Raw genomic sequence first — 15,999 nt, forward strand, 5'->3', positions numbered from 1 at the left:
CTGTTGAGGAAACAGGGAGTCTGTAGAAGGACTTAGAGAGGTTAGGAGAATGGTCAAAGAAGTGGCAGATGGAATACAGTATAGGGAAGTGTATGATCATGCATTTTCGTAGAAGGAATAAAGGCGTAGAATATTTTCTAAATGGGGAGCAAAGTCGGAAATCAAAGGTACAAGGTTTCCTAAAGGTTAATTTGCAGGTTGAGTTGGTGGTGAGGAAGGCAAATGCAATGTTAGCATTCATTTTGAAAGGACTAGAATATAAAAGCAAAAATGTAATGCTGAAGCTTTTTAAAGCATTGATCAGACTGCACAGAGTATTGTGAGCTGTTTTGGGCACCTTATCTAAGAAAAGATGTACTGACATTGAAGAGGTCCAGAGGAGGTTCACAAGAATTACAAATGAGGATTATTTTAGGCTCTGGGCCTGTACTCACTGGAGTTTAGAAGAATGAGGGAGGATCTCATTGAAACCTATTGAATATTAAAAGGTCTAGACAGAGTGGACATGGAGAGGATGTTTCCTATAGTGGGGGAGTCTAGGACCAGAGGGTGCAGCCTCAGACTAGAAGGATATCCCTTCAGAACAGAGAGAGGAGGATTTTCTCTCACCAGGGGGTTGTGAATCTGTAGAATTCATTGCCACAGACAGCTTTCAAGACCATGTCATTGAGTATATTTAAAGTGGATGTTGCCTGGTTCTTGATTAGTCAGGGTGTCAAAGGTTATGATGAGAAGGCAGCAGAATGGGGTTGAAAGGGATAGTAAATCAGCCATGGTGGAATGCTGGAGCAGACTCAATGGGCTGCGTGGCCTAACTCTACTATGTATTTTGGTCTTACCAAGGGAACAGGTGTTATGAAGGGAAGGAATAGAACTCCTCAAATGGACCTCCAATATGTAAACAGTGGTGAAAGTAACTGAGGTCAGCCCACCCCTACTCCCTGGCTTGGCCATAACAGAAATACCAAACACCAGAAGGAATGTTTTTATTTGAGGGGGTGGAGAATTTGATTTGATTTGAAAGGCCATGTGAGGGACAAGTTTCTTACAGAGTCATAGGGGCCAGAAATGGGTTACCAGGGGCAATAGTGGAAGCAGGTTGTTTGGTGGATTTTAAGACGTTTTTAGATCCACGAGTTCCCAACATGGGCTCCATGGACCCTTGCTTAATGGTGTTGTCCATGGCATGAAAAGGCGGGGAACATGAAGGAAATAGATGGATATTGATGATTCAGGGAAGTGGACATTGAATTGGCATCAGAGTCGGGGCAGCATCGTGAGTCGAATGGCCTGACCACTGATGAACTGCAATATCAACCCCTCACGTTGCTGAGTTGGCCCATTTGTCCTAAAAGCGGTGAATCTCTACCCTCACCCCGCCGCCTGTCGAATGATCTGCACGGTGTACACCGGGCGATGAATGACAAACGCAGTTTTATCTCAAGTAAAATTGCACTAAACCTTCTCTCGGTTGCAAACGTGTGAAATGACGAAATAATGGCTAAAACATAATTAATATCTAGAGTCTAAGCAAGTTTGGACTAAGGCGCTTTTATCTCCAAGTGACTGCTGTCTGCAGGGAAGTGATGACTGTAACAGCCCATTGCCGCCCCCTCACTGAGCAGCGATTGGCTGTGGTCAGGGGCGTGTGGAGGATAAGTTCCAGGGCTTGCGATCCCTGCTCACTGTCGGGGAATTCGAGCCCAGCTGGAATCTAGAGGGAAGCCCGGCTCACACCTCCTTCAGCCCAGCATCGCCACAGCGGACAGGTAATGAGGTTAAACTCCGCCAACTTCTGGCAAATGACCGAGCCTAGACCGAAACTGCAGAGACTGGAATGTCTGTTTTAAAGTGTTGAGGATGCTGGCTGGGTGGGTGATATCTTTGAAAAGGCTGTCGTTTGCTGAAGATGCAAGAGGTGAGCATCAGAGAACAGCCGGTGTGTGGCGCGCTACAGGCGAGGTGAGATTCAGTGACTGCCCCGGGACGGGCTACTGATCACTACAAGTTAGTTTATTTACACTCTTCCAAGCAGCAGATTCTATCTTCCTTCCTTATTCGCGGGCAGAAACTTAATTTTGTCTGTCTAGGTGTGGCGTCTGAGGTACAAAGTGCTGGAAACACGCGCCAGGTCTGGCAGGGGCCGAGGAGAGAGGAAATAAGGTAACAGTTAAGGTGGGAGACTATTATTTGCGTTCTTCTCGCAAGCTGCAACGAGAAGTGTTTCATTAAGTTTGCAGGCGGTGGGGGTACTCTGTGACATCGGGCAGAGATCTTCCTGCTCTAACTCCAAATCTGTCCCAACCGGTGAGGGACTATTTATTTCTCTCTGTTTCACCTTCCCTTCTCCGTCAGGAGTGTTGTGAATTTGCCGGAGAGATGCTTACAGGTATTGGGGTGTGGTTCAAACTAAGCGGGACTGGCCCAGTCTCCAGGACACGGGGTTGTTGTCGATCAAAAGGACTCAGTATTTGACTCATTGGATGGAAACGGCAGAAACGTGGCGAGATTAGTGTTTGGGTAAGCGTTGCGAGTTGGTCCCGTGTTAGCAAATAAACGTCGAATTCCTGCGATTCATAAAAAGTGGAGTTATTTTGCAGCGTTCGGCCCCCATCGCTTCCCCGTGTTAATGAACACAAGGTTTACTGCAGATGCTGGAAATCCAGAGCAACGCACAACATGCTGACTGAAGGGTCCTGCCGAAGGGTTTCAGCCCGAAACGTCGACTGTACTCTTTCCCTAGACGCTGCCTAATCTGTTGAGTTCCTCCGGCATTCTGTGTGTTGCTCGGTGTTGATGAACTGTGTTGTTCGTCCGGGTGCACCGTCTCATCTGTCACTAATCCTTTACCACACCCCGCCACCGCTCCTTCACTCCAGCCAGCTGCTCCCACAGTATCGGGAGCGCCGCTGGCCGCTTTTCTCCCGTCACTGGCCCGGGCTTTCCAATTACCGATCTCGAAACCACTGCACTGGGATCAGATGGAAGGAAACATTAACGGGGCGATCCTCGGGGTAAGAGTAGTTGGGATAAATGTGGCTGGGGTCTAGGGACAGTAAACTTCTCACCTAGGTCGGTGAGGATGAACAAACCTGGCGCTCAGGGAGACGGAACGCGCCTTCCCACTTTCGGACTCTCCCCGGCCCCGACATTACCGGCGCCGCTAGACACAGACCGGGACGGTGCATGGTTTCCCTGAGGCTGCGAAGGTGGGGATACTTTTATCCACACAGGACGCCCGAGCTCAGTTCGCCGTCTGCCACCCGAGGAAACATTTAGAACCTGGGAGAGCGCGGCCAAGGAACGCGCGCTCCCCAAAAAGGGCGGTGGACAGCTTCACCGTATCCTCCGCAGCGGAGGGTGCATCGCCTACGAACTGTTTAGCGTTCCTCAGTGGAGTTCAGGGGTCCCGGGAGAGGGGGATTTGAGACCTGGGAAAGGACGAGGAGAATAGAAATTCGGCCCGGCGAGCTGATGCTGACCATCAGCCCCCCATTAATCCCATTTTATTCCCCCCACGCCCACCCACCATCGATCTGGTGCACATGTGTACCACCTCTATCCACCACAATCACCTCTCTGTCCTCTCGCCCCCCCACCTCCTCCCCCCCTTCACTGCAACTCAACTCTTGTTTCATTTCCAACTTTACCCAGTTACCATGACAGGCCATTGACAGGAAACATAAACTCTCCTTGTCTCTCCACAGACGCTGCCTGTCCTGTTGAGAACGTCCAGCATTCCCTGTTTACATTTCAGATTTCCAGCATCTGCTGCGGCTTGCTTTTAGCTTTGCCCTTTCTGAGCAAGCAGATATGATAGTGGCATTTAAGAGGCTTTAAGACAACATAAATGACAGGCACAGTAAGGACCATGTTCAAGTGGCCCTAGTGAGATTTAACTGTGGTTGGTGCAGACATGATGGAGCGAAGGGCCTGTCCCTGTGCTGTGTGGTCTGCGTTTGCAGCCTCCATTTTCAAAGTCTGACAAAGCCTCAGCCCTTACCTCAGTGGCCAGCTGTACTGAGGTGTCCCCGACTGTGGCCTGGTGTGGGAATCAGTGATATGTGGTCTTGTTCTCAGCTGGAGCTCCATCTCCAGGCGTGCAAGAACAGCGTGCCTGAGATGTCTTTGCAATGATGTCCTGCACTGGGGCGGGGAGCTTCACTGGGTCACAAGTTGTAATGCTTCTGATGATGCACACCTCCTTAAAAAGAAAGCTCAGCATTTCTCTTAACACCTCCAGGATTTTCCACACACTTGCAGCCAACAAAGTACTTAGATTTTAACCACTGTTCCAAATGTTCCAAATCGTGCACAGAAAGCTCCCTTAAAAATTTCCTCCTCTTGACTTTGCCCAGATCCTCACTAGGGCAAATGGCCCTGTTTTACAATAATGATCATGACAATGATTTTAGCAATATTATTGTTGCCTAAGTGTTGGAGAATGAAAGGAGAAGTACACAGAATTGTAAGGCGTGTAGACAGAGGAAATGCAAGCAGACTTTTCCCACTGAGGGTTATTGAGACTAATTCTAGAGGTCATGGGTTAAGGGTGAAAGCTGAAATGTTTAAGGCAAACATGAGGAGGGACTCCTTCACTCAGAGTGTGGATGCAAGTTCAGTTTCAAAATTTAAGAGAAATTTAGATAAATACATGGATGGGGGTGGGGGTGGATTTCGAGGGCTATGGTCCAAGTGTAGATAGAATAGACAGAATAATAGTTTGACACAAACTAGATGGGCTAAAGGGTCTTTTGTGTGCAGCAGTGATCTATGACTCGATGACTCAATTAGCGTTAGCCTCAGAACCTCAGCCGTAATTACCTGGCAGTAGTCTCAGGGATATTCTCCATCTATGATGGGACCTTGGCTGAATGAGAAGCAGCAGTTGTACAGTCCTCCTTCAGTACGGCACCAGCATGATTTCTGTGGTCTAGGCTTCGAGTGGAGTTTGAATCCGTGACCTGTCTCAGCTGCAGGCGTCCTACTGATAGCCCCTGCTGCCAACGTTCCCAGCCTGAATGGTTCCTCTGTGTGGTTTGATAATGGCCATAACTTTGACTTGTTTATTCTGTTCCCAGTTTGAAACTCTATCTGGTTATTTACCCATTTATATTCAAGGCCATAATTTAGACCCAGTTACATCCCACAGCTTGCTACAGGCAAAGCATGAACTCCTTCATTGCAACTATGAATAAGTGTGGGTGTAGTTTAAGGATGGAGACATTCTTGCCAATGACTTGCCCCAGTGGATTCATACATCTCATCTAGTGTGGCAAAGTCAGTCATTCAGTTCACCAGATCCACACTGGTGCTCCTAAGAGCATATGACATAGGAGCAGAATTAGGCCATTTGGCCCATTGAGTCTGCTCTACCATTCCATCATGGCTGATTGATTATCCCTCTCAACCCCATTCACATGCCTTCTACCTGTAACCTTTGATATCCTTTCTAATTAGGAACCTATCAACCTCTGCTTTAAATATATCCAATGATTTTGACTTCACAGCCATCTGTGGCAATGAATTCCACAGATTTACCAAAGTTCAAAGTAAATTTATTGTCAAAGTACAAATACGTCACTATATACAACACTGATTAATTTTCATTTTCTTGCAGGCATACTCAATAAATCCATAATTGAATCACTGAAAGACTGCACCAACTTGGGCATTCAAACCAGTGTACAAAAGACAACAAACTGCAAATCCAAAAAAAAAAGAAATAATAACCACCATCTGGCTAAAGAAATCCCTCCTCATTCTGTTCTAAAGGGACATCCCTGTATTCTGAGGCTGAGACCTCTGGCCCAGGACTCCCCCCACTACTGGAAACATCCCTCTATGTCTACTCTGTCCAGACCTTTCAACATTCGGGAGAGTTCCCCCCCCCCCACGCCATTCTATTTCACTGATGTTTGACAATGCTGTCTGTGCCCTGATGAAGAGAATTCCTGTTTTGCAGGTGGTTCCTCACAAGGATGAAAGTGGTGGTTCTCAGCAGTTGCCTCTTGGCCATGGCCTTGGCTGCTCCGGTAAGCAACAGTTTTCAATAAAAACAACTACTTATTGTCAGCACCCCACTGGCCAGTCAGACTGAACTCAGTCATGGCCTCTCCTTGTCTGTGCCTGTCTTGGCCTGACTCATTCTACAGTGAAAGCTATGAGCCTCTATTTCTACATGAAGAGAATTTCACTCAATGATAAGACCATAAGATATAGGAGCAGAAGTAGGCCATTCATCCCATCGAGACTGCTCTGCCATTCAATCATGGCTGATCCAATTCTTCCAGTCATCCCAATTCCCCTGCCTTCTCCCCTTACCCTTTGATGCCCTGGCTAATCAAGAACCTATCTATCTCTGCCTTAAATGCACCCAAAGATTTGGTCTCCACAGCCACTCGTGGCAACAAATTCCACAGATTTACCACCTGCCCACTGAAGTAATTTCTCCGCATCTCTGTTCTAAATGGACATCCTTCAACCCTGAAGTCGTGCCGACTTGTCCTAGACTCCCCTACCATGGGAAATAACTTTGCCATATCTAATCTGTTCAGGCCTTTTAACACTCAGATTGTTTTAACATTCCGAATATAGACAGCCCGATTCAGAGTACGAGATTTATTTCACTGCAAAATGAACATTGGGTAGCTTCAATCCACCTACTACCAAAACACGACTTCATTCTCGCTACCAACGGCCAAACTTGGCCACTAGCTGAAAGCGAACCATATTCCAAAATCACACCCCATCTTAGCCAAGTATTATGTGCAGTTCTGGTCAAACAAGGCTGTACCAATTTGTGAAAGGGTGCATCCACATCTAACTGGCCAGATTAAATGCAGCCCCATTCTCTCCTAAACAACTTGTAAAGATATTAAAAAAGCCACCAAGATTCATTACATTGTGTCAGGCACTCTCCCAACCACAGACCTTTGGGCTTCAGAGCTGTGGGGAGAGGAGGAGAGTGTGGGTTAGTTACCTGATCTGCTCCTTATCAGGAGGACTGGTGGCTTATAGCACTTTCAGTGATAGGACAGGGTCAGGAAGAGAAAAAAGGTAAGAAACAATCATCAGACCTCGGCTACCTCGGATGGGAAGAGAAGAATAACAGCAGCCTTTTAGGAAATCTCTGGGAACAGAGCATGGCCCACCTAGAGCCGAGGAAGTGGAAGGAGTGAGCCAGAGACAGGGGGTGTTCACCAAGGGATAGAGAGCATGTTACTTGTGGCAATGGTGACCAGGTATCAACATCATCATTTCCAAAATGTTCAATAGTTGTTTTACTTTTAATTTCCCAGGTGTGGAAAGCCAGAAGTTTGAATAGTGGCAGCAACGAGGTGAGTCTGATACTACCTGTGATAGTAAAGTCAATTTCAGTTACTCTGGAAAGTGGAAGAGGGGTGACAACAAAATGATGCTGAGCTCCGGGATGGGATGTTAGGGGAACTGTTGTGAAGCCAGAGAAATGGGTTGATGAAGGTGGTGGATAGTTGGGAGAGACATCCAATCAAGATCAGAACTAGAAGGGCTGGGAGTGGAAGCTAACAATCCCTTGGGGCCTGGAAAAGGTGAGGTGGATGTGGGGAGGACACTGTTGGTGCTAAGTCCCAAAGTCCCTGAGCATGAGTCATTTAGAGTGGAATCGCCACCCAGCGCTGATCCATGGTCATCCAGCTGAATTTGTCTCTGGTATAAGTTGGTCCATAACCCCAGCAGAATGTTCCAAGGGAACACCTCTCCCTGCAATCAACAGGCCCAGGAATAAAGCACAACTCAGTTGAACGTTTGACATAACATCATTCAACATGACAACACCCATTCAGACTGAGATAGAACAAGTTAGGACATGTATTAAACCTCAGGTAATGATAAGGTTTTGATAATGAACCTCTTTGATTTTTAATTACAGCGATACAGTCGTTACTTTCAACCTTTTTACCCATCTTATTACCCCTTTTCACCATACCATAGATTTCCCTTCTACCGACACCCCAAATTTTCTTACTTTCCTGGATTCATCTATCCTGGCTATGGACAGGTACCTGTATTTAACGATTTTGAAAGACATGTCAATCCTGGGGCATCAAATGTGAAAGAGAATGATGTGGAAGAAAGTGCCCCAGAGGAATATTCCATGGTCAATGGAGCTAGTATCAGCTCTGAAGTTTCCCTTGAGGACTCCAGCAGTGTTGAGGATGATTACAGGATAACCTCTGTGAATGCGCCAAGTGAGCTACCAGATGACAAGTATCCTGGTGTGCCAGATTACACATACCCTGGGGTGCCAGATTATGAGGGTCCCGTAACACCCGATGAAGAGTTCCCTAGAGTGCCAGATTACGAGGAGCCTTTCATACCAGGAGTCGATACAGGAGTGGATGTTGACTTTCACCAGCAAAGCTCCAAGGACACAGAAGGTGTAGAGGAGCCCATCGGTGTTCTACCATACTCAGACTCCTTGCAGAATTTTGATTCACTCGGATTAACCCGGGAAGATAATGAGATGGTTGTAGGCAGTAATGAGGATGATGGTCATCATGAAGCAGTCAGTGAACCCACAGGAAAGGACGCTGATCAAGGGGAAAGCTTGAAAAGCCAGGAATATGTGGAGCAGCAAAGGACTAATGAAGACTTGGCCGAGGAACCACAATCCCATGAGGTAGGTTTTCTCTTCATCTGTTTACTGCCCAGCAGACTGTTCAGTGAGCTGACCTCCAGCTGAGGGCACTACCCATCTTTTACGATGCTTTCAAGCCACTTTATCCACAGTCTTTCAGAGGGTGTGAATAATATGCTTTCCAGTACAGAATGAACTTCCATGTTTCCTCAGCTGTCATTTCCACAATTATTCTCACTCCTTTACAGCATCTCAGTCCAGGATTCTCTAGTTTTGTTGAAAATATATTAAGAAGTCCAAGAATTGTTTAACACGAGATAGTCTGACTTGGGTAAATTAGTCCTGAGGTAGCTCACTCGTACGTTGCTAATGACCCAAAACTATTTTTAAAACAATGATTTTTTTGTTGGCTTCTTCTGACGTAGAATCTGACTGGTGTATATAGATTTTTAACAGCTCCAACAGTAACTTGTCACCCTATGCTGGTGTTTCTATTGACACAGGATGTTGATGCCAATCTAAGGGATACGGATTTTACCCCCTATAATAATGATGAAGATGGTGACAGTTATGAAGGTGATGATAATTATGATGATGATTATGGTTTTGCTGACAATAACCAAAATCACAATGATGGAACTGAATCTGAATTCAACGAACCGGATTCCAATCAGAAAATTTCAGCAGATTCAGCTGAGACTGACTTCAATGCCGGTGGAATTGAGTTCAATGAGAACAACAGTGATGATGAGGATTCCAGTGAGGATGTCACCAGCAAGGGCACTGCTGAAGATGACAGTGTACTTGACGACTGTAAGTATCCCCACACTGCAGATTTATCAGTAATAATTTCTAAAATTCATCTACATGGGTGGTAGTTCTCCTAGTTGGTGAATCTAGATGTATCGTCTGGTGAATGGCAGGAGGCGACTTGCTTTCATCGCCTCTACTTGACTTTAGTGACAATCTGCAGCCCTTATCTTCTTTTACTTGCTTAGTAAGAATGTCAGGTCTAAGTGCCTGCCTATACAGTCAAGCAGTATCAGGGTCAAAAGATTAGCACAACATTGTGGGCCGAAAGGTAGGTACTGTGTTGTACTGTTCTATGTTCTAAGGCTTACACCACTTGTGGTACTGCATAGCCTAGGAATGTATACAGAATTTGAAGGCCGCCTGGTGAATATTGCTGAAACTAACCTGTGGCATTATTTTTTGTTGCAGACAGCGAAGCCAACTTTTTCTTCTAATGTGCTGATGGACGTGCCAAAGATGTTGGATTAAAGTGATTCTTTATACCTTTTACAGTCTTTGAACAGTAAAATGGAACTGATGGACAGAATGTGTTAATTTCATCATTGGAGATGTTAAACATGCAAATTATGGACTTTTTGCTTAACTAAACTCACTTCATTCGGGGGGTAAGGTTTTCTGACATTATATAGAATATATATTTCACACTATTGGCCAAACCATCAGGGATCTTTACCCTAAGCTGATGATACATCTAGAAGAATCTAAACAACCATTTACTATAAAGCAATCTCTTTTCAAGCTACTTGTTCTTGATACATGGGCATTTGATGGCAAGATCCATATTATCCCCCCATCCCCAAAAAACCATTGACAAGGTAATGGAGAAACACTGGAGACACATGTAGTGAAGGTGTTAGCTTTAGGAAGGGAGTCTCCGGATTTAGACCTAGTTATTACAAAGAGGCAAATTCGTACTTCTGAACTAGGATGGTGTTCGATTTGGAGGGTTATAGTGCTCTCATGACCCAGTTACCCCTATCCTCCTTTGGTCCTTAGCGGTTGAGTTGCAGGTTTGGAAGGTGCTGCCAAAGACTCTTGGCAAGTTGCTACATTTACATTCATCGTTCCTTTGGCACGTCCCTTTCGGGAAGTTCCTGTACTGATTCATTAGAGATCAAGGGATCTAAATATTTTTATTCGACACAGTGATGCCGCATTTATCTGTACATGTTTTTATTTTTTATTTATATGTATATGTGAGAGAGAAAGGGTTTTAAGCAGTCATTCCTATATTGAATTCGGTTGTGCAAATTGGTTGTGTCGGCTGTTTTTAAATCTATTTGAAAAACTGCTCAATTCCTATAAATAAAGTACCTTGAAAATAATCTTTCTGAGGAGTGATTTAATTGCATGGTTTCAATTCAGTATCTGGAATATTGTAAAGATTCCCTGCGAGTACCAGGATCACACATTGCTGAGGTTCTGTTTTTGTACATATCATGCCTACTCAGAGGATGAATGCATCAATTCTCCAGCTTTCTGGATCTACGATTCTCAGCCTAGTGCAGTTCCAATGAAAACTGTGAGGTCTGAATGAGAGTGGACTGTGAATTATAGAGTTGTATCCAGTCAAACCCTACTGGGAGCACAAAGGGGAAAAAGACAGACCACCTCTAGCTCTCACAGTCAAAAGAACTGTCAGTTACCCCTCCCCATTGAGGATGAATGAGTACAGAGTCTTCACCCTTTTACAAATTCTCACAGGACTGACAAAAGTATGATGGGTTATGGGTAAAACACTACAAATGGGACTTGCTTAGGTGGGGCACCTTGCTTGGCGTGGTCCAGTTGATCCGCCAGGGCCTGTTTTCATGCTGCATGGCTCTATGACTCCGAGAGAGGAGCGTGACAGGTGAAGGCCACCATGACTGGAACATAAAAGGGGTTGCTATTGGAGGGTGAGCATTTGTCATTTTGAAGAAGAGGGTCAAAGTAGGTGAAGGAATTCTGATCTGTAATTAATACAGGGAAAGCAGGGATGGTGATTATCCCAAAGTTGAAAGTCAACATTGAGTCAGGGAAAATGTCAATGTGTCTGGTCAGGGGTTGAGGTGCTATATCTGGAGCTTGGGTTGAGAAATGCAGAAGGGTAGGAGTGGGAAAATTAGGATGAGAACCAGGTTACTGAGAGCTGCAGAATTATATTAGCTGATGATGTTTTGGACAGATTCCAAAATCACTTTATCTTGCTCCAGATTCGTATTGCCTGATAACTCTATAACCTGGAGTATGACAATCACAGACTAAAACTTGTCTGCTCAGTAACAAGGATTGATTCACACCCAGAGCCATCAGCTAGTTTTTAATGAAGAATGTTGCATCCCTCCATCTCACCTTTCCCATCCTCAGCTTGGCTCAGTACTTCGTCAGGAGCTGTTCAAGAGGGTGAGGACACAAAGCTTTCATTGACAGGAAAGATACTGCAGGATGACTTCAGAAGCAGGAGCTGGGGATTTGCAGAAGAACCGGCTGAGTGAAAGGGAAGAAGCTGAAAGAGCAGTCACTGATCTGGTCCCATCGCTGCCCCTCATCCATCTGAGCACTTCAATTCGTGCTTTAGTGAGAAAACATAGAAACATAGAAACATAGAAAATAGGTGCAGGAGTAGGCCATTCGGCCCTTCGAGCCTGCACCGCCATTTATTATGATCATGGCTGATCATCCAACTCAGAACACCGCCCCAGCCTTCCCTCCATACTCCCTGACCCCCCGTAGCCACAAGGGCCATATCTAACTCCCTCTTAAATATAGCCAATGAACTGGCCTCAACTGTTTCCTGTGGCAGAGAATTCCACAGATTCACCACTCTCTGTGTGAAGAAGTTTTTCCTAATCTCAGTCCTAAAAGGCTTCCCCTCTATCCTCAAACTGTGACCCCTCGTTCTGGACTTCCCCAACATCGGGAACCACATGGCTCCACTAATACACAGCCATCACTCATCCTAATTTTTTCTGTGGCGTGTGCCTGTGTGCGTGCGCGCGCGCGCGCGTCCATGATGATGTCTTTTTCATGGCTTTTACAAGGCGCGGAGCGCGAGAAAGAGTCACTCCTCACATCGACATTTTTCGCAGTGTTTTCGCTTTGTTTTACGAGGGCAAGCTGCGATCTCGACTCTCAACCCGGCACGGATGGAAAGCGTGCTTGGTAGTGGACCCCGTTAGTTTCGAACCCGGGAACCTCCGCTCCCGGGTCTGGCGCCGATGTTGTTGCGCCACCAGCCGGCCCTCAGCATCCCCTCACCAGACATACAGGACAACAGCCAGAAGAAAGATTACTTCCTCCCCATTGAGCCTAGAGTAATACAGCATAGACATCCTCCAGCCCAACTAGTCCATGCTGACCAAGATGTCCATCAAAGCTAGTCCTATTTGTCCATGTCCTTCCTATCCATGTCCCTGTCCAAATGTCTTTTAAAGCTGTTGCTATACCCGCCTCATCCACTTCCTCTGGCGTCTCGTCCGTATACTGACCACCCACTGGCCAAAACTCTTGTCCCTCAGGCTCCTATTAATCTTTCCTTTCTGTCCTCCAGTTCTTGATCCCACATCCCTGGGGGAGGAAAACAACAGTGTGCGTTCATGCTATTGTGCCTCTCATTTCATATGGTTGGGCCAAAGGGCTTGCTCCCATGCTGTATAAAGTCAAAGTCCAGTTCACTGTCACATGGACAACCGCATGTATGTACACGCGCAATGTAAAGATTACTTGCAGCAGAATCATACCCATATGCAACATTCCTTACTACTGTTAGTGGGCCTGTACATAACTCCCATCAGGGTCTTTTTTACCCTTGCAGTTCCTTAACTCTATCCACAATGATTCAACACCTTCCGTCGCTATGTCACCTCTCTCTAATGATTTGATTTTGCTTTTTACCAACAGAGCCACTACACCCCCAAACCTACCTGCCTGTACTTCCAATACAATGTGTATCCTTGGACATTAAGCTCCCAGCTACAATCTTTTTTCATCCACGAATCAGCGGTGACCACATCATAGAAACATAGAAAATAGGTGCAGGAGTAGGCCATTCGGCCCTTTGAGCCTGCACCGCCATTTATTATGATCATGGCTGATCATCCAACTCAGAACACCGCCCCAGCCTTCCCTCCATACCCCCTGATCCCCGTAGCCACAAGGGCCATATCTAACTCCCTCTTAAATATAGCCAATGAACTGGCCTCAACTGTTTCCTGTGGCAGAGAATTCCACAGATTCACCACTCTCTGTGTGAAGAAGTTTTTCCTAATCTCAGTCCTAAAAGGCTTCCCCTCTATCCTCAAACTGTGACCCCTCGTTCTGGACTTCCCCAACATCGGGAACAATCTTCCTGCATCTAGCCTGTCCAATCCTTTTAGGATTTTATACATGTCATTTCATGCATGTCAATCTGCAATTGTGCTGCAAGTTCATCTACCTTATTCCGTATACTGCGCGCATTCAAATATAACACCTTCAGTCCTATATTCACCCTTTTCGATTTTGTCTGCCTTTTACGTTGCAACTCATCCTGTTGACTGCAATTTTACCCTATTATCAGCCTCTCCTTGCTCGCTCTAATTACTTCATCCTCAGCACTATCACTCCAGTTCCCAACCCCTACCAAATTAGTTTAAACCTCCTGAACAACTGTAGCAAACCTGCCCACAAGGATATTGGTCCACTTCTGGTTCAGGTGTAACCGATCTCTTTTGTACAAGTTGTACTTAACCCAGAAGAGATCCCAATGATACACAAAATCTGAAGCCCTCCCCGAACCGGTTCCTCAGCCACGCACTCACCTGCTAAATCATCCTATTCTTACGCTCACGGGCTCGTGGCATGGGCAGCAATCCAGAGATTAGTACCTTGAGCTTTCCCTCCTGAGCCACAGTACCAGAGATCTGGTCACTGCCGATCCCCCCGGCACGTCGACAGCTCAACAGCATCGAAAGTGGTATACGTGTTACTGAGGGGAATGGCTACAGGTGTACTCCTTCTCCTGACAATCTTCAGTTATCTATCTCCTGCAGTCTAGGGGTAACCCCTACCCTGTAGCGCCTGTCTATCACCTCCTCATTCTCCCACATGAGCTGAAGCTGTAGTTCCTCATGTTTTCTGAGGAGCTGCAGATGTGTTTATCCAGGAGGCTGGAGGTCTCCCAGAATTCCCACATCTCACACACATTACAAAACACTGCTCCTTGAGTCATTCTCACTCCATTACAATGCTTGAACAGATGAGGAATGAAGAAAACCACTCCAAACAATGACCCACTCACAACAATGGTCACTCTGCTTCTACGTGCGTTATTTTTATTTGCCCTTTCCAATGATCCTGTGTGGTGATTGGTCGCAGTCCAACTCCGAAAAACTCCCTCGAAGTTTTGCCTTTTTAATCTTGAGTACTGATTGAAAAGGTAGCGATCTTCACATACTCCCGCTCAGTGAATGGTCACAGTCCAACTCCTTTTACTGAGGCATATAGCAAAGTCCAAAGACTCAGATGCATGGGGTTCATGGTGACTTGGCCATTTGGATTTTGAATTAGCTCATCCATAGAGACAGGAAGTAGTGATTCTGGCTGGAGGTCCTTGACCTGTGGTGTTCAGCAGGGATTTGTGCTGGGACCTCTGCTGTTTGTGATATATACAGTATTTATAATTTTCCCTCAATCTTGGGTCCTCTACCAGAGGCCTGGGAATCTGAGGGATCAGCACAGTATCCTTTGCTGTTCCTAGTAGTGCGCTCTTCTGCACTGTGATCTCAGATGGTTTTCCTGGGAATTGTTGGAGCCACTCTCCCAGACCAGCTGTCACACTCCAAGTGCTCCCATCACCACCGGGATTACTCTGGCTTTAACCTTCCACATCCTTTCTATCTGCTCTTTCAAGCCCTGGTATTTCTCCAGCTTCTCGTATTCTTTCTTCCTGATGTTACTGTCATTCCGGATTGCCACAGCTATTGTTTTCTTCTGTTCCTTGTCCAGTATTACAATGTCTGGCTGGTTGGCCAGTACCTGCTTATCAGTCTGTGTTTGGTTTGAATCCCACAGGATCTTAGCTCTGTCATTCTCTGCTGCCTTCTCGGGTGTTTCCCATTTGGATTTGGGAGTGTCCAATCCGTACTCAGCACAGATGTTCCTGTACACAATTCCTGCAACTTGGTTATGCTGTTCAGTGTATGCTGTCTCTGTCTGCATCTTGCACCCTGCTACTATGTGCTGGATGGTTTCAGTAGATTCCTTGCACAGTCTGCATCTTGGGTCTTGTCTGGTGTGATAGACCCCTGCTTCTGTTGCTCTTGTGCTCAGCGTCTGTTCCTGTGCAGCCATGAGCAGTGCCCTCTGTGCTGTCCCTCAGCCCTGCCATTTCCAGCCATCGGTAGGACTTTCTGATGTCAGCCACCTCTGATATCTGGTGATGGTGCATCCCGTGCAGTGGCTTGTCCTGCCATGGCCTCTGCTCCTCTGGCTCTGCTTCACCCACTTCCACTTCCATGTCCCCTGCCTGCTGCCTGAGGTATTCTCCTAGCAGGTCGTCACTAGGGGCCATCTTCCTGACATACTCATGGATATATCACTTTTCT

At 46.2% G+C, this 15,999-nt stretch overlaps 1 protein-coding gene across 1 annotated transcript; it reads left to right on the forward strand.

Annotated features, from left to right (window-relative positions):
* The first annotated feature begins 1,696 nt into the window (after positions 1-1,696).
* Positions 1,697-10,746, forward strand: LOC140196078 (uncharacterized). Its single transcript, XM_072254787.1, has 7 exons — positions 1,697-1,769; positions 2,091-2,163; positions 5,966-6,035; positions 7,302-7,340; positions 7,913-8,662; positions 9,124-9,433; positions 9,842-10,746. Exons 3-7 carry the CDS (start codon positions 5,982-5,984, stop codon positions 9,865-9,867), a joined length of 1,179 nt encoding a protein of 392 aa, XP_072110888.1. The 5' UTR covers positions 1,697-1,769; positions 2,091-2,163; positions 5,966-5,981; the 3' UTR covers positions 9,868-10,746.
* Positions 10,747-15,999: the final 5,253 nt, after the last annotated feature.

Source organism: Mobula birostris, chromosome 4 (genome assembly GCF_030028105.1).
Source record: "Mobula birostris isolate sMobBir1 chromosome 4, sMobBir1.hap1, whole genome shotgun sequence".
Taxonomy (NCBI): domain Eukaryota; kingdom Metazoa; phylum Chordata; class Chondrichthyes; order Myliobatiformes; family Myliobatidae; genus Mobula; species Mobula birostris.